At 34.5% G+C, this 23,697-nt stretch overlaps 1 protein-coding gene across 2 annotated transcripts in view; it reads left to right on the top strand.

The window, feature by feature from the left end:
* LOC143257110 (dnaJ homolog subfamily C member 21) overlaps positions 1–23,532 on the top strand; it is a 44,635-nt gene extending 21,103 nt beyond the window's left edge. Inside the window, exons 6-15 of one of the 2 annotated variants that reach the window (XM_076515344.1) lie at positions 1,144–1,317; positions 3,889–3,939; positions 6,131–6,210; positions 6,585–6,703; positions 13,938–14,019; positions 14,763–14,918; positions 16,010–16,064; positions 22,013–22,215; positions 22,820–22,901; positions 23,306–23,532. In XM_076515344.1, coding sequence (XP_076371459.1) covers positions 1,144–1,317; positions 3,889–3,939; positions 6,131–6,210; positions 6,585–6,703; positions 13,938–14,019; positions 14,763–14,918; positions 16,010–16,064; positions 22,013–22,215; positions 22,820–22,901; positions 23,306–23,455 — 1,152 coding nt within the window. In that variant the 3' untranslated portion in view covers positions 23,456–23,532. Of the gene's footprint in view, positions 1–1,143; positions 1,318–3,888; positions 3,940–6,130; positions 6,211–6,584; positions 6,704–13,937; positions 14,020–14,762; positions 14,919–16,009; positions 16,065–22,012; positions 22,216–22,816; positions 22,902–23,305 lie in introns of both variants that reach the window. The other variant, XM_076515343.1, reaches the window with a different exon arrangement.
* Positions 23,533–23,697: the final 165 nt, after the last annotated feature.

The raw sequence follows: 23,697 nt of genomic DNA, 5'->3' as shown, positions 1-23,697 counted from the left end.
TACATTTCAAGTAGTTTCTGAAATTAAAGTGTATAGAAACAGTAAGATTAAAGAATATATAATACACCTGTGAATTGTCAAACTAAGATCTTCAATTGAGAGCTGACTTCAAGGAATTAGTTTTATACTGTAAATAAGTTGTTACATATGAGTCAGAAATTTGGTAAATTATGAAACAGGAACTCTAAAGGCCTAGAAAAAAATTTTTTTTTTTTTGTATTTTGCTATTACATGCTGAAAAAAATAAGGTGGGTTGGTTTAAGTGTTGGACTGTTTGGACTTTATCACAGAATCATTTGTTCTACTGGTACATTCAATTTCTGAGGGATGTTTTGGTTTAGGCCTACAATGAAATTCTCATTTGATTTAATACAGAATATGTATATCAGTTGGTCTACCCTTGTGTGTCTGTTGAAACTTTGCCCAGATCAAAATGTGTTGACATCTGGTATAATCATTTGTATGTAGTTTAGGATTGTACAACAAGAACATGTTTTAGGCAGTTCCAGTATACTGGTAATTATGGTCATTTGTTAAATATGACAGCTAGTTTTCTAGCCATCATGATGAAATCTATGACACTGCCTGTATGGAAGCTCAGCTATAATTGGCTGTGACACACCATATCCACTAACAAATTGGAGGCATGGTTTGTTATAACCTTCACCTTTTACAATATGGAAGCAGATTAGTGCAATAATTTAGTGAAAATAAAAAAAAAATAAAGAGAATATTTCGTTAAGGTTAATCTGGAGATGAATCTTGTTTTTGGGAAGCATTGAAGAAACTTTAGGGTTAGCTATTTTTTATATGGGGTCAGACAACTGAAAACAAAGCCTTTTTCTATCTAAGCCTAATAAATCATGAAATTTCTGAAATAATGAATAATGAAAAAGAAGTATGTTATAAGAAGAAAAAGTATTTTGACCATGGATACTGCTCTGAATATTTTGATCATGCTTTCACAGTTATTACAATAATATTTTGAAACAATCTTTAGCAAATTAATGTCCATAAATCATGAGCACAGAATTAGTAATATATTGTACTTTTACCTTGTTGCTTTAAATTAAGAAATTATTGCAATGTGTATTTGTTGTTAGACATGACTCAAAGCTATTTCATGTATATTTTTATCACCAGGTGGTGCATCTGTTCTATGCTTACTGGCAGAGTTTCTGTACAGCGAAGTCTTTCACGTGGCTTGACAAATATGACATTAGAGAAGCTCCAAACAGAAGGGTTTTACGACTTATGGAGAAAGAAAACAAAAAAATACGAGATCAAGCTAAAAAGCGATTGAACGAAGAAGTTAGGGTAATATAGACATTGATTGATGACAAAGGTCATATTAGCATAAGAAATACAATACAGTTTCTGATCTGTCACTAAACAATTCCTTCAACAGTGCCTTAGCTGATTTTTATTGAATTTCACTCACATTGATATTTGGCATGTCTGCATGTTTCTTTATCATTTTGTAAGCATATTGTATGACTGAAGGTCATTAGCTGTGCTTTTCTACATTGCTCGTGTTTGTTTTTGTCATTTAGTAAATTTTGTGTAAAGATTTAACTGTGATGATATATTGTTTTAATTACCTGAATGTCCAAGCTGATTGAACATGCAAACAATTTGACATGTATTGGGCATGAGAAGAAAATTTTATTATAATAATTCCACCTTGAATTCAAGACATTTTGACCTCTGCTATACTTGAGAAGATAATAGTTGTATTAATTAATTCTTTCTATAAAAAATGAGTACTTGATATGTACTATGGATGAGAAAAAATTTTATAGTAATTTATCATTACTTGTATTTACAGAAGTCATAAGTCAATACATATTTTTGTTACATCAAATGCAATTAAACAAATTAATGACTTTACCATCAAGGTTATCAACAGAAATCATGTTCTTTTTATTCTTTTTTCAGCTGGCTTGATATTCCTAAATGGTGTTTTTAATATTTGCATTTTTAACAGTGAAGAAGATTCTTTTAACTGTTATATAATTATTTCATAATGTTTATTTTTTATTTTTTTAAATTTAGTAACTTTTATATTGCAAATACTGTCTCAGATGATAAAATTGAGGAATAGATATTTTAAAATAAATGACTTGGGTATTATATTGTTAATTTTATATTTGTTGGAAACATCTAAATCTAACTGGTTTTAATAACCTTTGTAAGGTTTAGTTATTGATTTTCTGTGTTTGTTCAAGACTTCAAGTTCTCTATATGAGTACAAACATCTTAAATATTTTTAAAATATATCACTTGATGGCTTGAAGTTCACAAACACACACATTTGATGCTGTAATTTTCCAGCATTACAAGCAATTTGCTAAATTATTGAAATTAACTTACAAATACAGACCAATTTAATATTGTTTCTAGACTGAACAGTGAACAGAAAAAGAAAGATACAGTTTCAGCTGAGAATAAGTTAACAAAACTAGATGGTTCATTTGTTGCTGCCTTTGTAAGCAGTTTTGAGAAAAAGTTGACATATGTAAATAAAACATTCTTGGAATTTTGCTTGATTGAATAAAATGTGTAGTCAGAGACCAACTCTGTTAATGTATTTTAGATAGTGTAACATTTTGTTTTTGCATGAGGCTAAACAGATTTTAATTGTTCTGATATTTGTATATGTTACAACAAAGCAAAGAAATATGAGAAGATTTTAACGATACATATGAAACAATCTCTTAACCTCTATTTGCCATAGATTACTGGTTCAAATATCATAACTACTTTTTAGGAGATTCTGAGTGTGATAGTCAATTTCCATTTAAACTGATTAACCCTTTTGTGACCAGAACCTTTGTATTCCAAGAGAAATTCAGGAACTGATGAAACATCAAACATTTTATACTTAATTGATCTAATATATAATTTAATAATGGAAGGTTCTAAAAGTAATTATTGGATGCAGTGGGAATAACCTTTATTAAGGTGCATGTGTATGATTCATGGAAATTGAAATAGTGGGCATTTAAAATATATGATAAGCAGATGGTTGATATATCTGTTTTCTATGCATATTGCTGCAATATTTATTCAATGTTAAATTACTAACCCTAATTTTAAGGTTATTCATTCTTTGCTTTTCCAAATAACTTTTTACTGTTAAGCCCCTCAATAGCACAGCAATGTGTCTGTGGACTTACAATTCTGAAACCAGGTTTTGACACCCCTGGTGGGTAGGGTACAGATAGTTCATTGTGTAGCTTTGTACTTAATTACAAACAAACTTTATAATTAAATTGGTCATTGGTAATTTCAAGATAAATTTCTCATTAATTGCATACTGAGAAAGTTTTGCCTCATAAAACTCAAATTTAGTGTTTCTGGAACTCATTTAGTGCACCTTCATTCACTATATATAGCTTGGTTTTCTTTAATACAGAATAAACATAAGTTTTATAAGTTGATAGTTGCAGAAGAAATTAAAGTATAATAATAAAAAAGTGTATTTATAATGAATACTGAAAATTAGGAAATCAGTGTAAATTAATGAGTAAACCTCAAATTTAAAAACTATTCTAGTAAGAAGGTTAACCACATTTGTTTTTTCTTTTTATAGTTTCATTACATACTTAATGTGTGTAACAAAATTGGGTATTTATTCATCACTTCCTTTTCGACAATTGAAATAGCCCCAAGTGGCTCAGTAGTAAATTTGAAGCTTACAATGGTAAAAGTTAGGGTAAAATCTTTACAGTTGGCATTGCACAGATAGTCCATAGAATGAAAATAGAAGTTTATTTTGTTTTTATGTTAATGTTATCTGTGGATTTCTAAAGGTCAAATATATTTAAGTAGTTAGTGTTTACATTGATTTCTGACACTGTAATTTTTCTTTCCTTACTTATCAAGCAACTTGTAGCCTTTGTGAGAAGACGGGACAGAAGGGTACAAGCATATAGGGTAAGAGATACACTGTAAATAGTGTAAAATGTGATAAAACGTTTTATTTTCTACTACTTGGATCCATTCATGATGTGCACTGCTTGCTCCAAGAGAGTGTTGAGAGGACACAATCAGTGAATCATGTGTATTAAAAACATTACACATTTAAATATAATACATTATCTTTTAATGAATGTAAGCAGTTTTATAATGATTGATGATAGAAGTTTTTGGTAACTGAAATGAAAAGTTGAAGGAGTAGGACAGTCTCTTTTAATTATTTATAGAGAAACCAGTTGATATATCTGCTCAATGTAAGCAGAAAGGCATAAGGGGTAAAGCCCGAAATTCCTATGCTCTATGTGATTTGGGGAGGGGGAGGCTAAGAGTAATTGGCAGGTTTGGTGAGATTTGAACCAATGGTTGCAAGTTATTTGTGGACATGCACTCACACAATATTTTTGTCAACTAATGATTTAGATAAGTCAGGAGGCCATAATTCTTTCTGTAAATACATTTATACATCTTTTCTTAATTCAAATGTTGCTAGGATATGTGATGAGCTGCACTTTATGTATATATTATAGCAGTCTTAACTTCTAATGTTTATATCATGCCTAGATGTATAAATGTAGCTAGATCTAACTGGTTTTTATAACACTTTGTAAGGTTTAGTTATTGATTTTCTGTGTTTGTTCAAGGCTTCAAGTTCTCTAACTAGATGCGTAAAACAATTGTATATGCAACTGTTGTAGGTAGATGTACAGAATAACAGTATCTAATCCATGTTGTACTTAGATGTACAGAATAACAGTATCTAATCCAAGTTGTACTTAGATGTACAGAATAACAGTATCTAATCCAAGTTGTACTTAGATGTACAGAATAATAGTATCTAATCCACGTTGTACGTAGATGTACAGAATAACAGTATCTACATCTTGCATTTTACCTAGACTTATAGAACAACAGTATCTACATCTTGCATAGTACCTAGACATATAGAACAACAGTATCTAGACATAGTTATAGAACAACAGTATCTACATCATCTAGATGTACAGGACAACAGTATCTACATAGTACCTAGACATATAGAACAACAGTATCTACATCTTGTGTTGTACCTAGATGTACAGGAACAACAGTATCTACATCTTGCATTGTACCTAGACTTATAGAACAACAGTATCTACATCTTGTGTAGTACCTAGACATATAGAACAACAGTATCTACATCTTGTGTAGTACCTAGACATATAGAACAACAGTATCTACATCTTGCATAGTACCTAGACATATAGAACAACAGTATCTACATCTTGTGTAGTACCTAGACATATAGAACAACAGTATCTACATCTTGCGTAGTACCTAGACATATAGAACAACAGTATCTACATCTTGTGTTGTACCTAGATGTACAGAAAAGCAGTATCTACAACTTGTATTGTACCTAGATGTATAGGACAACAGTATCTACAACTTGTGTTGTACCTAGATGTACAGAAAAGCAGTATCTACATTTTGTGTTGTACCTTAGATGTACAGGACAACAGTATCTACAACTTGTATTGTACCTAGATGTACAGGACAACAGTATCTACATCTTGTGTTGTACCAAGATGTACAGAAAAGCAGTATATACATCCTGTGTTGTACCTAGATGTACAGAAAAGTAGAATATACATCCTATGTTGTGCCTAGATGTACAGAAAAGCAGTATATACATTCTTGTGTCGTACCTAGATGTACAGAACAACAGCAACTACATCTTGTGTTTGTATTTTATGAAGATGTGGTATTTTCTAATATAAGTTATTTTATTAGAACTTTATAGAGCAAGTGTGTATTAATATGTTCAAGTACAGTATTTGTGTTATTGTAATTGCCAGTGTTTTGTAAACTAAAAGTTATGACTAGACATTTCTATTATGGTTACTAAAATAACCTAAAACTCCAGAATGTATTTTTATTAGCTCAATATTTCACTATTACAGCTTTCTAATGAGCTATTGATAATGTAAATGTTTACTAATTCACTAGAAAGTTTTATGTAGAACAATAATTGTTAAAGTGTTTGTATTACAGGTAGATTTATAAAACAATTTTGAAATAAAGGCCATTATTTTAATTAAATTAGTGGAAGTGCTATTTAAACCTTGTTTGTTGAGATGTTTATTTGATACATCTATGATATGTTATGTAGAAAAAGTTAGAACAAAAGGCAGCAGAAAATTTTAAAAAATCTGAAGAACAAAGAAGGAAACAAATCCTTGAACGTCAAAGGTTAGTAACAAAATATGACATTGAATACTTTTCTCTGTATGGAGTTTAATACTACTTTTGTTAAGGGTGTTTTTGTTGTTTTAAACAATATGTCAGAAGAAATAAGTGTAAACTATTTGTCAGTGTTCTAAGTTCAATACTATTTTAGTATTTTTATGTTTGATACTGTAATGTATGTCAGAAGAAATAAGTGTTGAATATTTGTCTGTGTTCTATATTTAATACTGCTTTTTAATTGGTATTTTCATGTTTTGTGTTTGTCATTTTTACTAATATGAACTAATGTTCAATACTTGTTATTAAAATAATATTTTTGTTTAAAAATTAATATATGAAGAGTGTTTTATGTAATGTTTATCTATGGAACATGACAGGGACCTAGCCAACTTTCAGGAAAGTGAGTGGTCTTCAATGTCTGTGCTAGAAAAAGAACTAAAGGAGATGGAGGCACACTTAGACCAACAATTTGGACAAACTGAGGACTCTGGTGAAGGTCAGTGCAGGTTTCTGTATCTGATTAAAATTCTTTAAGCACTGTATTATCTTCAAATGATAGTCTGTGCTTGAATTTATTGTTTTTCTTTGTAGAAAGAAAACATTCTATACTTGTCAGACAATAAAACAGTTTTCAATAATTGTGTTTATAAATAGAATATTGTATTAGTTTTTGACAATAAAATACAAGTAGAATAACCAAATCACTGAGTTAACTAATACAACTCCAGTACTTTTGACAGATGCATCTGCCTTTATCAGATCAGATGCAGAATTTTGTTAGATATTAAACAAATGATCTGGAATGACAAGATGTAGTCAACCTAAATCTTTATGTTTATTATCCTGTTCTACAGTTTTATCCATAACACCCTTTGTAAGCCAACCTGTTTTTTTCACTTGCACCCATCCTTAAGGAACATGCTTATCTTGAATATTTAAAATGTTTTCCACATTTGATGATAGATTTATACAAGTATAGATGATCAAGAGAGTCAGGAAAGTAAGAAAGGATGTATGAAAAAAGATTGGCTGAAAAATTAAAAATTAATAGTAAGGATTTCTTTTAATAAATTAAGGGTAAATCAAATTTCACGATGGAAGTAAGACCTTTTAGTAATGATACAGAAATGGTTATGTGGTGTCTAGGTTAATAAATTTACTTTTTCTTCAATTGTTACCAAAGAGTTAAAAAATATCTGTCATCTTGAACAGTTGCTAGATGGAAACAAGATTATCACATTGACCCTTAAATGGCATCCATCATCAATTGATGTGGGTACCTTCAACATTCCTGCTGTTTAATGGTTAATTTAAACTTGTAAAATTTATGATGTCTTTTCTTTAATCTTATTCTTTATACCTTCTGTGAGACAATTTAGTTTTCCTGCAGCCATTTCCCTCCCCCCCATAAGGAACATGCTCATCTTAAATATTTGAACATTTATTTTTAACATTGTCCCATATTTTATCATTATCTCCAATTAATTCCCTTGCCCAGTTGAAAGTAAATACTTGTTACATTCGTTCAAAATTAGTTTTTGTCGTTTGTAACAAACATCTCGTTATTCCTGATCTCCATGTGCATTAAAACATCATTCCTAATTTGAGCAGTAATTACTTGCACTCATATGTTTCTCTATTTCCACCCTTTAAACCATTTCTATATTATAAGTTTACAATAAATCTAAAATAGCATTGCTTCTAGTAGGTTCCTCGACCAATTGGTGAAGAAAACCTTCCTGAATAATTTCTAAATGTCTGTCCCTCTGATGGTGACTCTTGACGTTTCCAACTCTTTTTGCCTGAAATTAAAATCTTCCATAGTTATGATCTCATTAAACAGCTCAAATATTTATCTCACTGTGAAGTTTTATTGCTAATTTCATTAATGTCATCTGGTGGTCTATAACAGCTTCCAACTAATACCTTTTTCTCCTTATAACCACTAACAGAAATCCAAACAGATTCAACCTCTTTGCTATCAGCTTTGATATCCTCAACTTCAACAGAAATATTTACATATAAATCCACTCCCTCCTTCTCTTTAGTACTCTTTCCCAATTAAACAACATGTACCCCTGTATTTCAAATAAATTTTTGTATTTTAAAGTTGTGTATGTATTATGTATAACAAGATTTTAGTTATTCCCATGACAGTAAAATCTTTTGTTCTAACTAGTACTTTAAACTCATCTGTTTTATTTTTTATTCTTCTAACATTACAATAATAATAACAGTTTAACCTACTCAATCTTCTGTTCTGATCAGTATCATAAACTCCTCTCGGTGTGGATTCCTGTAGGTGGTGAGGGGACCTCCAGAGAAGGTTCTATTCTTTCAGTCTGGCATCTAAACATCCACCCCACTCACGTGTTTGCCATGTGTAGTAACCCGTGAAGAGCAGGAGGGGTCCAGCCCTAACACATCAATTTGGCCTTGAATTCCTATAGGGGTGGGCCCCCCTTGAGTCTGTCAGCTGATCTACTTGGGCTAGGGTCAACTAAGTACCAGTGTTGGATGTTTTCAACAGGTGTTGTGGACATTGTTTCTGATGGTGGTGTTTAGGTATAATGCTCACAACACCCTCGCATTGCTGCAGTGTCCTTTTTTGACATTGCAGTGCATCCCCTTATAGGGCTCTATGGTGGGTGGGGTCAGTGGGCACCAAAATTTTCATTTCTTTATTATGGATACTCCAATTATAAATCTTAATAAAATAGTGAAAAACAGTCCATAGGTAAACGACCACATCTTGAAGATTCTGAGCAGCAATTTTCAACACATGTAACACCTGTTGTACTTCATTTTCTTATCCTACATTCTCTTTCAGATAAACCTTTAGGTCAAATGTCTTCCATTTTCATTCAGAAGGGACTAGAGGGACTTGCTGGCTCTCCAAAGCCAGTAGAGAAGCTTTGATCTGGTGATATGTTGGTGGAAACATCCACATCTCAACACAGTGAACTCTTCTCGCATTAAAAGGCAATTGGGGATATACCTATTGAGGTTACACCTCATGCTACTTTGAATTCGTCATGAAAAGTTATTGTTGAGAGGATTTGAAGAATATCCTCGAGTGAGAGATTCTTGCTGGTTTCTCCACTCAAGGAGTTTCTGCAGTGATGCATATCTCCACTTGCAAAGATGGAATTATGATGCCGGCCAGTATTCTCATTCTGACATTTACATCACCACATCCACCTGCCACCATCAAGGCAGGTTATCTGAATTGTAGGGTGCAGCCATACATTCAAAACCCTCTTCGATGTTTCCAGTGTAAGTGGTTCGGTAACTCAAAGATGTCATATCGTGGTTTCTTAACGTGTACTCGTTGTGGTGGCGAGGACCATGATGCTTATGAGTGTGAAACGGACCCTCATTGCATCAATTGCAATGGCTCTTACCTATCCCCATTCTACTTTTGTTCTTTCCCTAAATGGTTGGAAGAAAAAGAGGTGCAGACTTTGAAAACAATTCATAACATTACTTATTCTGAGGCTTGAAAGTTGCTGTCCACCACTTTATCTCGAACATATGCTGCTGCACTTTGTTCTGCTACTACAAAAGAATCATTCTTAAAACAAATGAAAAGTCTTTTGACCTCTGTGGTTAAAAAAGTTGATGAATCAACTTCAATACCCATCTCTGTCCCTTACGTACATTCCAACAAATCCCAAGATCCACTTCCTTTGGTTCCAGGTACAGGCATTTCCTCGGGCATGCCTTTTCTCCTGCCCAAAAATGCTAAACAATCATTTGATGGAATCCTCTTCCAACAACAAAGACCTGCCCAATCAACCCAGTGCAGGGTCTATGAGATGGAGAAACGTCCCTTGAATATAGAGAATAAAGAAAGACATGATCATAAACAGAAGAGCTCTCCACCCAATTTGCCTACATGTAATTAAAAATGGCCACCTTGATAGAATGGAACTGTTGAGGTTTACGTTCTAATCTTGATGACATCAAAACACTGATTGCTTCCTACCATCCTGTATGTCTTTCTTTACAGGAAACATTTCTGAAACCTGCCAATACAGTCACCTTTCAGCATTTTTCTTTGTACAGAAATGACAGGCTGTGTGATGGATGAGTGCATGAAGGGGTGGCACTTTTGGTTGATCAGCATGTGCTCACCCTGTTTTTGCCACTTGGCACACCCTGGTGGAAGCTGGATCATGCAAACTGGCCCTCTTTCACTGCTCTTACAGAACTTGATCCCGGCATTGTCTGTAAGCCATCAGTAGACAACTGTGTGGCAGCAGTGAGTGTCTGTGTTATACAAACAGCTGCTCATTGTATTCCTAAAACCTCAACATGTTCTCTGCTGTATCCTCATCCATGGTGGAATCCTGCCTGCCACATGGCACTGAAGGCTCAAAAACAGGCATGGGATACTTTCCGTAGATATCCCACACTCTCAAACTGCATTGCTCGGTAGGTAAGAGGTCAATGCCAGAAGGAATCTTGGATTAAATTTACAACCAGCATATCTTCTACCACCAGTTCCAAAGTCATATGGGAAAAAATTCGAAAGGTCAGTGAGCAATATAATTCTGTCTCCCTCTCGGTCTTGCTCTCTGATGACCAGGAAGCAGCTGATACCTGGAGCATTGCCGATACTCTAGGTGAAAGCTTTTGCCGGGTATCTAACACTTCTTCTTCCTACACCTTCTTAGCCATCAAGACTCGGGCAGAGCGATCACCTCTTTCCTTTCGAGCTGATTGTCTCTATGACTATAATCATCCCTTGACACTGGTGGAACTCAAACTGGCCCTTCATTGGTCTGGTTGTACATTGGTTGTACCTGATGATATACACTACCAAATGCTGCACCATCTATCTTCTGCTTTTCTTGCTATTCTTCTGATTGTTTTTCACTGGATGTGGAAGAAGAATGTTTTTCCTGATGCCTAGCACCAGGCTATTGTTCTACCTTTCTCTAAGCCTGAGAAGAATCCCAAGATTCCTTCAAACTACTGTCCAATTGCTTTGAGGAGCTGTCTCTGTAACACCTCAGTGAAGATGGTTAATGCTCGTCTTGTTTAGTTCCTCGAATCAAACAATTTCCTCTTGCCCACCCAGTGTGGGTTCTGATGACAGCTCCACTGTGGACCACCTGATTCAACTTGAAATGCCAATCAAAGAAGCCTTTCTCAAAAAACAACATCTTGTATCATTATTCTTTGACATAGAGAAGTCTTATGATACAACATGGAGGTATGGCATTTTACAAGACCTCTATATATAGGGGTTACATGGCCATTTGCCCATTTTTATTAAAAACCTTTTAATGGAGACGAGATTCCAAGTTCGTGTGGGTTTGCCACTTTCCCATTCTTTTCTACAGGAACTTGGAGTCCCTGAGGGCTGTGTTTTGAGTGTTACACTTTTCAGTATAAAGATTAAAGACATCACTGAGCAACTTCCCCTTACTGTTGCAAATGGGCTTTATGTTGATGACTTTCACATCTGATATCAGTTGTCTAACATGAGGTATATTGAGCAGCAGCTTCAGGCTGCCCTCAGTCATTTACTGAAGTGGACCACAGCAAATGGTTTTAACCTCTCTCTCTCTAAACTGTTTGCATGCACTTTTGCCGGCAATGGGGTATTCACTCTTATCCTGAATTCCGTCTTGGTGAAGTTGTACTGCCTGTGGTCCCTGAGACAAAGTTCTTAGTGCTTATCTTTGACTGTAAGCTGACCTTTATACCACACATCAAGCAGCTATGGGTCAAATGTACAAGAGCACTGAACATCCTTCATGTCCTCTCTTCCACCACTTGGGGAGTGGATCGATGTTCTGTGCTAAAGATATATCGTGCTCTGATTCGATCGAAACTCAACTATGGATCACTGGTCTATGGCTCTGCCAGAACCTCGGTCTTAAAGATGCTGGACCCCATTCATCATCAAGGACTTTGGCTCTGCACTGAGGATTTCTGCACTTCCCCAGTTCAGAGCTTATATATAGTCTCATGAACCTTCTTTGTACCTCTGTCATTTGCAACTGTCTTTACTCTATGCTTCAAAACTTCATTCCTGACCAAAGCATCCCACCTGTGGTTGTGTTTTCCTTCCTTGGTGGTCCATACTTTTTCAGAACAGATGATCTGCCATTGCTCCTTTTGGCCTTTGTATTCAGGTGCAGTTGGATGTATTGGGTCTGTCCTTGGATAACATTGCTGTATCCACTGGTTGGCCCATCCCACCATGGCTTCTTACAGTGCCATTTATGTTTTCTAATTTATCCATTATATCTTTTTTAATGTGATTCCCTTTTAAGAATCAAAGTCCATCTAGTTTAATTTGAAATTAGAATATGGCTGTAACATCAAATAACTCGAAACCAGGTGTGGAAGGGCCAACTTCAGGTGACAAATGCTGCTGTTTGAACTACCTGTTAGTCATCTTGGTGAGTTATTATTAAAATTTTGCTACAAGTTCTTTAAAACTTTTATTACTTTATTTTTTGAAAATGGCCATAATGTGAAATAACTCGGAACCAGGACTGGAAAGGTCAATTTCAGGTGACTGACAGTGGTTTTTGTACTTACCTGTTAGTCTTCCTGGAGAGTTATGATAATTACACTTATGCTACAGAAAGTCATATACAACTTGTATTACTGTAGTGTTTCTCTTAACCTTGTAGACTAGATGTAAACATTGGTTTTATGCTATTTATGTTTTTTTAACTTTGTTTTGTTTTACCTTTATTTCCTTTTATGAATTTTACCAAATTTACTTCAATTTTAACTTTTTACCAGATGTTTTGCTTTGTGCCATAAAACACCAGATCAACCAACCAACCAATCATAAACTCATCTGTTTTATTTTTTTATTCTTCTAACATTACAATAATAACAACAGTTTAGCCTACTCGAAACTACTTCTGTTCCTACAGTACTCTATACTCTGTATTTGTTTCATACTGGCTCTAACCACTGTTTAGTCTTTGTTCAAAGTTTCCTACTTCTACTCTATTTACATCTGTCAATTGCAAAAAGCTCCTTTTTCAATTGAACTCATTCTACAAGCCTAACCAGTAACTTTTCAGAGGTAACCACTTTGTTGGCTTGTAGAGAACTGTTAGTTTGTAAGTAACAAAATGTATTTACACCAACAATTTTCTCTTCTGAGGAAGAAAGATAAAAAAAAAAAAAAATTGTTACATCGAGATGAAGAAAGCATATTTATAGTGCTATAGTTATATAGTCATACATAATATATACACACAGTATAGTAATGACAGAATATAAACTCATACAAACACATATATACACAATATCAATGCCAGAACCTAGCCATAAACAACACACTCATATACAGTGTAATGCCAGAACATAGCCACACATAATACAAACATGATAGTAATGTCATAACATAGTTATATATAATTCATGCACACAATAGTAATGCCATAAAGTCTAAAACAACTTTATTCCAATAAAGAAAACATTCTAGTTAAGTTTGTTTTACAAGAATAATGATGCCAGTTGTCTTTATCATACTTTTAATAATTTAACTTCAGTACAAGAACAATAGTTTCATTTTTGTATCACTTACTTCAGCTAAAGTAGTGACAATTGTAGTATTGATTGAGTTAAAAAATAACAATGTCGTCGAGTGAAAGAATTTTGAATAATATAAGTTTTAATTATTTTGATAATGAACTGCACAATTCTATAACATTATGTTTAAGTTGTACATATATTTAAATCCCCAGATCCGGACAAAAGTGATGACAGTGGAGAAGAATTAGGGCTGTTTTGTATTGCCTGTGACAAAGCTTTCAAGTCAGACAAAGCGTATGTAATATTGAATAATATAACTTTTGTTTTATAAAAAATGTCATGAAGTAAAAAATGTTTTTATATATTAGACAACATTAGTAAAGAAACCTAAGGTAGAGGAAGTTTCTAATGAAATTTACAGCAAACAAATGATGATATAAAAGTGAAACTTACAGGAAGCTATTAATATTATGAAAGTGAAACTTCAACAGGAAACCAACAATGTTACAAAAGTGAATCTTGCAGTAAGCTGTTAAACCTAAATATAGGATGCTAAGAAACCCATTATAAAAATGAAACATGCCAGAAGCTAGCAGTTTCCAGCTTGCCTCAGACTAATAGATCATAATATTCATAATTTTCACTTTCAATTTAACTTCAGAAATAAAATAGTGTTCCTAACAATGTGATGGTATTAGTATACAACTGGTCTTCAGTTAAATTTATAGTAGTGTGTTTAATGTCTAAGAAAAGCAAATAAGGGATAAAATCAGCAACTCAAGCAAATCACATTAAATGTATTGGCTCTGCTACACCATGGGAATTTTACAATGCTTTATAATGTTACAACTCTTTCTCAAGAAGTATATTGAAGCAAAGCAGGGTTGAAACCCATGACTACAGTCATAATTACTGATTGACTGAGAAGACTGATGTGACACAAAGTGAGACCAAACAACCTGAACTGTGCACCATTAAACTAGGCAAAACTTAAGAGTTAAAGTACAGATGCCTAATAAAACCTGTTTTTCTGTTAGCTTAAGAAACCATGAAAAGTCCAAAAGGCACAGAGAAAATGTTTTACTTCTAAAGACAGCAATGGAAGAAGATGACGAAGAACTAGAACAGTTATTGAATAATGACTTTGTTTTAGATTATGAAGATGAGACTGAAGTAACAGAAATTACTACAAGGTTAGTGTGTAACACACAGATGTTCTAGGTATCCCACACATACAAAATTTAAAATTCAAAAACATCTAAAATAAAATAGAAAAATGCATCATTTAAAAACAATGTTTTGCCATTGTTAACATGGTATTATGTGTTATGTAGTGTGGAACTTGTCTTTGTTAAATAAGATATTTGTGCTAATTGAACAAACTGTATATTCTAGTACTTTGAATCCCAAATATAATTCGTTCAGTATATTTACTTTAAAGCTTGTTAGTCTAGTCACATTGTCTCAGTGCTAGTGTTGTTGATAAATGTTATCAGTTATATGTACAATAAAACCGTGTTACTTGTTTATATATCTGTAATATTAAGATGACACAAGTGTGATTTAAACCAATGTTTAATGATACACAGTAAATAGTTAATATGAATTGCCCCAGTTTCAATATACAATAAAAAAAAAAAAGTACATAACCAAGTTTGTTTGTTTATTTTGATTTTATGCAAAGCTAAATGAGTGCAAATTTGTGCTAGCTATCCCTAATTTATTAGTGTAAGACTAGAGGGAAGGCAGCTAGTCATCAACATCTACCACCAATTCTTGGGCTACTCTTTTACCAATGAATAGTGGGATTGACCATCATGTTATAATGCCTCCACGACTGAAAGGGCAAACATGTTTGCTGATGGAATTTGAACTCACAGCCTTTAGATTGCAAATTGAACACTGACCACATCAGGCCACTTAATAATGTACACTGTAAAGATAGAATTCTCATTTTTTGACATCCATGAATAATTTATTGAGACATTGAAATGTGAAGTGCATTAAATTTATTTCCAGATTACTTTATCTTTATGGAATAAGATAAGTAACATTTTATGTTGTGTTTTCAAACTAGAGGCAGTTTCATTTTGAAATATTTCTTGTGTACCATTAAACATTGTGTTTTCTCTTGAAACATTTGTGTTAAAGTTTTACAGCATTCATATTTTGTATAAAAGATTACTTTTTTGTCAGCATTACAGGATATTAGCCTCCTGAATAGGTTATAGCCTGTTTTTGTCTCTACCAACTAAAATTTGCAAACTTCATTGTTTATTTTCAGTACCAGTAAAAAGAAAAAGAAGAAAAAACAGAAAAGAGCAACAGTTGATAACCAGGTATTTTTAATTTGTTTTTATAAAGTGTGAATTGTTGGACAGTTTAAAATAGGTTGAATTTTAATCAACACTTTGTGAATTTGTGTTGGCTTAATAAAGAGGTAAAGGATGACCTAGAACCCATTTTATTGTTCTAACTAGTGTATTTAGGTATTGTCTGGTACATTAAATTATTATGTAAATACTTTATTTCCTTACTTTCCAGAGAAGATAAATATGTTTGTCCAGTCTTTCCTGTTTGTACAAAACACAACACTTGGTTATTTGAACTCAGCTTTTGGTTTTATCTTTATTTTACATTACATACAAGATCAGACAAATATAAATTGTATTGTTACTTTATCTCATGCTTAACCTTCAGTATTATGCAGGTAACTTAGTTAATTATTAGTATGTCATGTCAACATAAGTAAACATTTAAACAGTAAAATTCTCTTTGTACTCTGTTGCTTTGTGATTGTATTCCAACTTTACAATCTGCTTAAATTTCCTTTGAAAACATGTTTCAAGAAGAAATGACCTGTTGTTTACAATCTCTCTATTTACATTGGAACACACAATCTATTGAACTAGGCCTAGAAAACCAAGGATAGTACAGGCTTAAATTTATCGTCCAGTACCATCATCAGTAACTGTAATAGGAATGTCTTTGAATATATTCTTAAATTCTAGGCACATCTATGTTTACATTAAGGGTTTTCAAACTTTTTTGCAATGTGAGCCATATTCAAAACTTAAAACTCAATGAGGTACATTGATAGCTTACTGAAAACTAGGTGATGTAAATTGTTGGCTTACTAAAAACTTGGTGAAGTACATTGTTGACTTACAGAAAACTGAGTACTTAAGTTTTGGTGGATTGTTGTGTTTTTGTATTGTTGTTGTACTTATCACTGGTATCTAAGGTTTGGTAGATGGTCTTGTTTCTGTTGTTACTGTATTTTTACTGGTACTTAGAATTTTATAGCTTGTTTTTTTTATTATTATTATTGTGCATATCACTGGTACCTAAGATCAGTGTAGTATAACATCTAAAGCTATGCCAGAAGGATAGTGAAGTCTAATGTAATATCTGAAGCCAAAAGATGGAGGATAGTGAACTTGGTGATATATAAAGCCATAACACAGAGAACAAAATGGTTAGTGTCATATCTAAAGCTGTAACATGGGAGACAGAGAAGTATAGTGTGATACCTAAAGCTGTAACACAGAGAACAAAAAAGTTGGTGTACAGTTTAGAGCCCCTTGGTGTGGATTCCTGTACATGGTGAGGGTACCTCCCAGGGGGAAGGTTCTGTTCTTTTAGTTTACCTCCTCTGGGATCTAAACATCCACCCACATGTTTGCCATGCGTGGTGACCCGTGAAGGGGAGGAGAGGATCATGGTGGTTGAGGGGTCCAACCCCAACCTACTACTTTAGCCTTGAATTCCTGTAGATGGGCAATCTTGGGGTGGCCCCCTAGGGTCAATCAGCTGGTTCACTTTGGCTGAGGTCAACCAAGTTACAGTGTTGGATGTTCTCAACAGGTGTTGTGAATATTGTAGCTGATGGTGATGTTTGAGTATAGTGCTCACAAAACCCTGGCATTACTGCAGTATTCTTGTTTGGCATTGTAGTGCATCCCCTCTTAAGGCTTCATGGTGGGTGGGGTCAGTGGGTGATGAAACATTTTTTTTATTATTATTATGGATCCTCCAAATAAAATAGTGAAAAAACAATCCATAGGTAAATGACCAAGTCTTGAAGATTCTGAGCAACAATCTTCAGCATTTGTAACACCTGTTGTATCTCATTTTCTTATCCTACATTCTCTTTCAGACAAACCTTTAGGGCAAATGTCTCCCTTTTTTATTGAGAAGGGACAAGAGGGGCTTGCTGGCTCTCCAAAGTCAGTAAAGAAGCTTTGCTCTAGTGACGTATTGGTGGAAACATCCACATCTCAACACATTGAACTCCTACATTCAAAGGCAATTGTGGATATACCTATTGAGGTTATGCTCCATGCTACTTTGAATACGTTATGAGGAGTTATTGTTGAGAGGGGTTGGAAGAACATTCCTGAGTCAGAGATTCTCACTGGTTTCTCCACCCAAAGAGTTTCTGCAGTGAGGTGTATCTCCACTTGCAAAAATGAATTATGATGCCGATCAGTGTCCTCATTTTGACATTTACATCACTGCGTTTACCTGCCACCATCAAGGTAGGTTATTTGAATTACAAAGTATGGTCATATATTCCAAACCCTCTTGGATACTTCCAATGTCAGTGGTTAGGTCACTTGAAAACATCATGTCATGGTTCCTTGACATATGCTCATTGTGATGGCAAAGACCACGATGCTTATGAGTGTGAAATGGACTCTCATTGCGTCAGATGCAATGGCTCTTACCCTTCCTACTTTTGTTCTTTCTCTAAATGGTTGGAAGGAAAAGAGGTGCAGAGTTTGAAAACAGTTCATAACATTACTTATTCTGAGGCTTGAAAGTTGTTGTACACCACTTCATCTCAGACATATGCTGCTGCACTTTGTTCTGCTACAACAAAAGAATCATTCTCAAAACAAATGAAAAGTCTTTTGGCCTCTATGGTTAAAAAAGTTGATGAATCAACGTCAACACCCATCTCTGTTCCTAATATTCATTCCAGCAAACCCCAAGATCCACTCCCTATGATTCTGGGTACAGGCATTTCCTCAGGTACATCTTCTTCCACCCCAAGATGCAAAACAATCATTCGTCCACATCCTCAGTCACTGGAATCCTCTTCCAACAACAAAGAATTGTTCTTTTGACCCATGGAGGTTGACAAACCTCCCTCAAATAAAGAAAAAGGTGTGGTCGTAAACAGAATAGTTCTCCACCCAATTTGCTTACACATAAGTAAAAATGGCCACCTCGATACAATGGAACTGTCGAGGTTAATGTTCTAATCTGGATGACATCAAAGCACTGATTGCTTCTTACCATCCTGTATGCCTTTCCTTACAGGAAACATTTCTGAAACCTGCTGATACAGCCACCTTTTGTTAGTTTTCTTTGTACAGAAAACACAGTCATGTCATACATGACAGGCTATGTGATGGACGAGTGCATGGAGGGGTGGCACTGTTGGTTGATCAACATGTGCCCACCCTGTCTTTGCCACTTAACACACCCTTGGAGGCCATAGCCAATCATGTTTCCTGTGGTCATACCATCATTGTTCTCTCTGCCTGTCTCCTGAGGAGACCCATGATCAATCAGACCTTGATGCTCTCATTGAACAGATGCTATCTTCCTTTTTCATCTTGGGAGACTTTATTGGAATCATCCCCTCTGAGGAAATGCTGATATTGATAGGACGGGTCGCTCTGTAGAGCGTATGCTCTCAGGTCACAACCTTTCTCTTTTCAATACTGGTTGTTATACTTATTTTCATGCACCTAGTTAGTCCTTTACTGCTATTGATTTCTGTTTGCTCCCCTTCACTATTCTCCCACTTTTCATGGAGGGTTGACAATAACTCATGAACCAGTGATCATTTTCCTATAGTTGTGACAGAGAATGGCTGTAGTCGATGCCACCCAACCCGTGTGCCCCAGTGGATACTGGATCAAAAAACTGGCCCCCCTTTCACTGCTTTCACAAAACTTGATCCTGTCATCATCTGTAAGCCATCAATAGATTATTATGTGGCAGCAGTAACTGACTGTATTATACAAGCAGCTGCTTGATGTATTCCTAAAACCTTGACATGTTTTCCACAATATCCTCGTCCGTGGTGGAATCCTGCCTGCCACATGGCACGGAAGCCTCAAAAACGAGCCTAGAATACTTTCTGTAGATATCTTACACTCTCAAATTGCATTGCTTTCCATCAGGCCCATGCACATGCATTGAGTTCACAACCAGCACATTTTCTACCACCACTTTCAAAGTCGAATGGGACAAGATTTGAAACTTCAGTGGGCAATATAATTCTGGCTCCCTCTCAATCTTGCTCTCTGATGGCCAGTAAGTAGCTGATACCTGGAGCATCACCAATGCTCTAGGTGAAAGCTTTTGCCAGGTATTTAGCACTTCTTAGCCATCAAGACTCAGGCAGAGCAACAATCTATTTCCTTTGGAGCTGATTGTCTCTATGACTATAATTGCCCCTTTACTCTGGTGGAACTCAAACTGGCCCTTCATCTGTCTAGCAGTACATTGGTGGGACCTAATGATATACACTACAAGATGCTGTAGCATCTGTCTCCTGCTTCTCTTGGTTTTTTTCTGAGTATTTTTAACCAGATTTTGCAGAATGTTTTTCCTGATGCATGGAGCTGGACTATTGTTTTCCCTTTCTCTTAGCCTGGAAAGGATCCCAAGATTCCTTCAAACTACCATCCAGTTGCTTTGACAAGCTCTCTCTAAGACCTCAGAGGGGATTGTTAATACTTGTGTTGTTTGGTTCCTTGAATCAAACAACCTCCTCTCGCCCACCCAGTGTGGGTTCCGACGACAGTGCAACACCATGGACCACCTGATTCGTCTTGAAACGTCAATCAGAGAAGCCTTTCTCAAACGATGACATCTTGTATTAATATTCTTTAACCTTGAGATGGCTTATGATACCACAGAGGTATGGCATTTTGCGAGACCTACGTTTACATGGTCATTTACCCATTTTTATTAAAAATATTTTAATGGACAGGCAATTCAAAGTTTGTGTAGGTTCAACACTTTCCCCTTCTTTTCTTGATGAACTTGGAGTCCTTCAGAGCTGTGTTTTGAGTGGTACACTTTTCAGTATAAAGACTAATAACGTCACTGAACAACTTCCCCTTACTGTTGCAAATGGGCTTTATGTTGATGACTTTCACATCTGATGTCAGTTGTCTAACATGAGGTATATTGAGCAGCAGCTTCAGGCTGCCCTCAGTCATTTACTGAAGTGGACCACAGCAAATGGTTTTAACCTCTCTCTCTCTAAACTGTTTGCATGCACTTTTGCCGGCAATGGGGTATTCACTCTTATCCTGAATTCCGTCTCGGTGAAGTTGTACTGCCTGTGGTTCCTGAGACAAAGTTCTTAATGCTTATCTTTGACTGTAAGCTGACCTTTATACCACACATCAAGCAGCTATGGGTCAAATGTACAAGAGCACTGAACATCCTTCATGTCCTCTCTTCCACCACTTGGGGAGTGGATCGATGTTCTGTGCTAAAGATATATCGTGCTCTGATTCGATCGAAACTCAACTATGGATCACTGGTCTATGGCTCTGCCAGAACCTCGGTCTTAAAGATGCTGGACCCCATTCATCATCAAGGACTTTGGCTTTGCACTGAGGATTTCTGCACTTCCCCAGTTCAGAGCTTATATATAGTCTCATGAACCTTCTTTGCACCTCTGTCATTTGCAACTGTCTTTACTGTATGCTTCAAAACTTCATTCCTTACCAAAGCAGGAAAGAGGAAGTGGTCCTAACTAGATTACACATTGGTCACAGTTTTTTAACTTATTGTTTTCTTTTATTTGGGACTGATGCACCAGTGTGTTGTTTGTGTAACACTCTAGTCACAATAAGTCACATTTTACTGTCGTGCCATCATTACAACCAACCAACAGTTTGGAGCCTACTTACATAATTATTTTAGTTCTAAAATTTTGTTCTAAAAGTGTAGAAACTGCTCAGTATTAATAATGGATAGTGTCTACTTCTGTTTCACTAAAAACATAATGTTTTTTGTTGTTTTTAAGGACAAAATATTTTGATGCAGGTTAGTGGCATATATTTTTAATGAAAGGTTTGAATTTTAAAATAAAAATATTATTTTGAATGCTTCTAAGTTTTTTGTCAGAAATATTGTTATTTCAGTTGTTGTTGTGATATACCAAGCTTTGCTGTTCTCTGTAAACTGATCAACATTTCCTGTAACATTATTTGCTTAATTTTGTATGTTAGAAAATGTTATTTTACAGGATGAAGAAGATGTTAAGGAGGATGTTGATGTTTTAACAGAGGATGTGAGTTTGAAGACAGAGTTTCTAAACCAGCCACCAAAAGATACTGAAACAAACACTTCAGATGACTATTATCATGTATCATCAGATGATAATCTGAAAGATATTCAAATGAATATTACAGATTTAGATTGTCAAGCAACAATGGATAAAAATACAAGGTTTGTGTTACAAATATGCCAAGTGCACTCTCAGGGCATCTTAAATCCAAAGTATATTTTTGGTTATAATAAGATTTGTTGAATCTTTTATTCAATAATAAAACACATTACTATCTGAATAGGTAACAGCATGTTGGTTCTACAGTTTAACCATATGTTTACTGATAAAGAAACACATTAGTTTTTTAAATATATTTTTATAGAACTGTTTATGCACCATTTATATATTTTACTTCCTGTGTTTCTTGGTTATGTGTAATTTACGAGTCACACAAAAAAATCTAAAGAAAAATATTTCCAGTGTCATAGATAATCCCTCAAACTATTGTTGGATGTTTCCTCTGTAATTTAATTAGAAAATGAGTGGTTTTAGATAAGTATTTGTATCATGTAAAAACATAACAGTATAATGTAACATGTGGGCCATGTTGGTAGTGTAGTGTATGATGTAAAAATAACTTAATATATAATCACAATGGTTTATCTCTGAAGTATCTACCAAGGAATTACAATCGTTAAAAATATTTGTAAAATTTGCAATGGAAAGCTGTTTGTGTTTCCATTAAGTCTTGACCATTAACTTGTGTTTTTGTCTCTCTAGCAGAAACAAACACCTTTCAAACAAAACAAAGAAAAAGAAGAAAGTTGATGTTAAATCAGTGACATCAGAATCTACATCTAAACAAGTGGGTATTAAAGTGGTTTCAAGTATTATAAAAAGTAAATTGTGTTTTAAAAGGTAGAATAATTGCCTAGGTGATCTGTTGAATTTAAGAAGCCACATAAGTATTTCACATAAATTGTTTGACACAGAAGTGTAAAATTGCTCAATATTTTAAATACCATAAACTGTTTGATACAGAAGTGTAGAGTTGTTTAATATTTTTAAATAACATACTGTCTAACACAGAAGCATAAAGTTGTTGAATATTTTAAATAACATAAACTGTTTGACACAGAACAGAAGTCTAAAGTTGTTTAATATTTTGAGTAACAAAATCAAATAACAGTAGCAGGATGAGTTGATTTAAGAATGAAATAAGTTGCTGAAAGTTAAGACTAAGTTATAAATGTTATTTTTCTGTTACAGAGTTCCACAAAGTGCAGCATGTGTGGGTCAGAATTTTTATCTCGTAACAAGCTGTTTAGCCACCTAAAAGAAACTGGTCATTCTGTATACATTCCTCTGCAAGAGGTAGATAAAGCAGAATCCACCAAAGGTACAAAAGGGAAAAAGTAGTGTGAAAGACAACTTGGGAATAGGATAGTATTTGGACAGATTGTTTGTAAAGAATATAATAAACTTATATTATTTTGTACAGTTGCATTTCTAATGTAATTATCACAATAGTGGAGTAAACCTTCAGAACAGCTTACAGTAACTCTTTGAAATCATACAATATTCAAGACATCTTGGGTGCTAGAATGTATTGAATTTTCCATTTGTTTGTGTTAGGACTTTTACACAATATGCTACATCCT

This window comes from Tachypleus tridentatus, chromosome 7 (assembly GCF_004210375.1).
Source record: "Tachypleus tridentatus isolate NWPU-2018 chromosome 7, ASM421037v1, whole genome shotgun sequence".
NCBI lineage: Eukaryota > Metazoa > Arthropoda > Merostomata > Xiphosura > Limulidae > Tachypleus > Tachypleus tridentatus.
The sequence above is the reverse complement of the archived record's forward strand: the minus strand, read 5'-3'. Positions and strand labels throughout refer to the sequence as shown.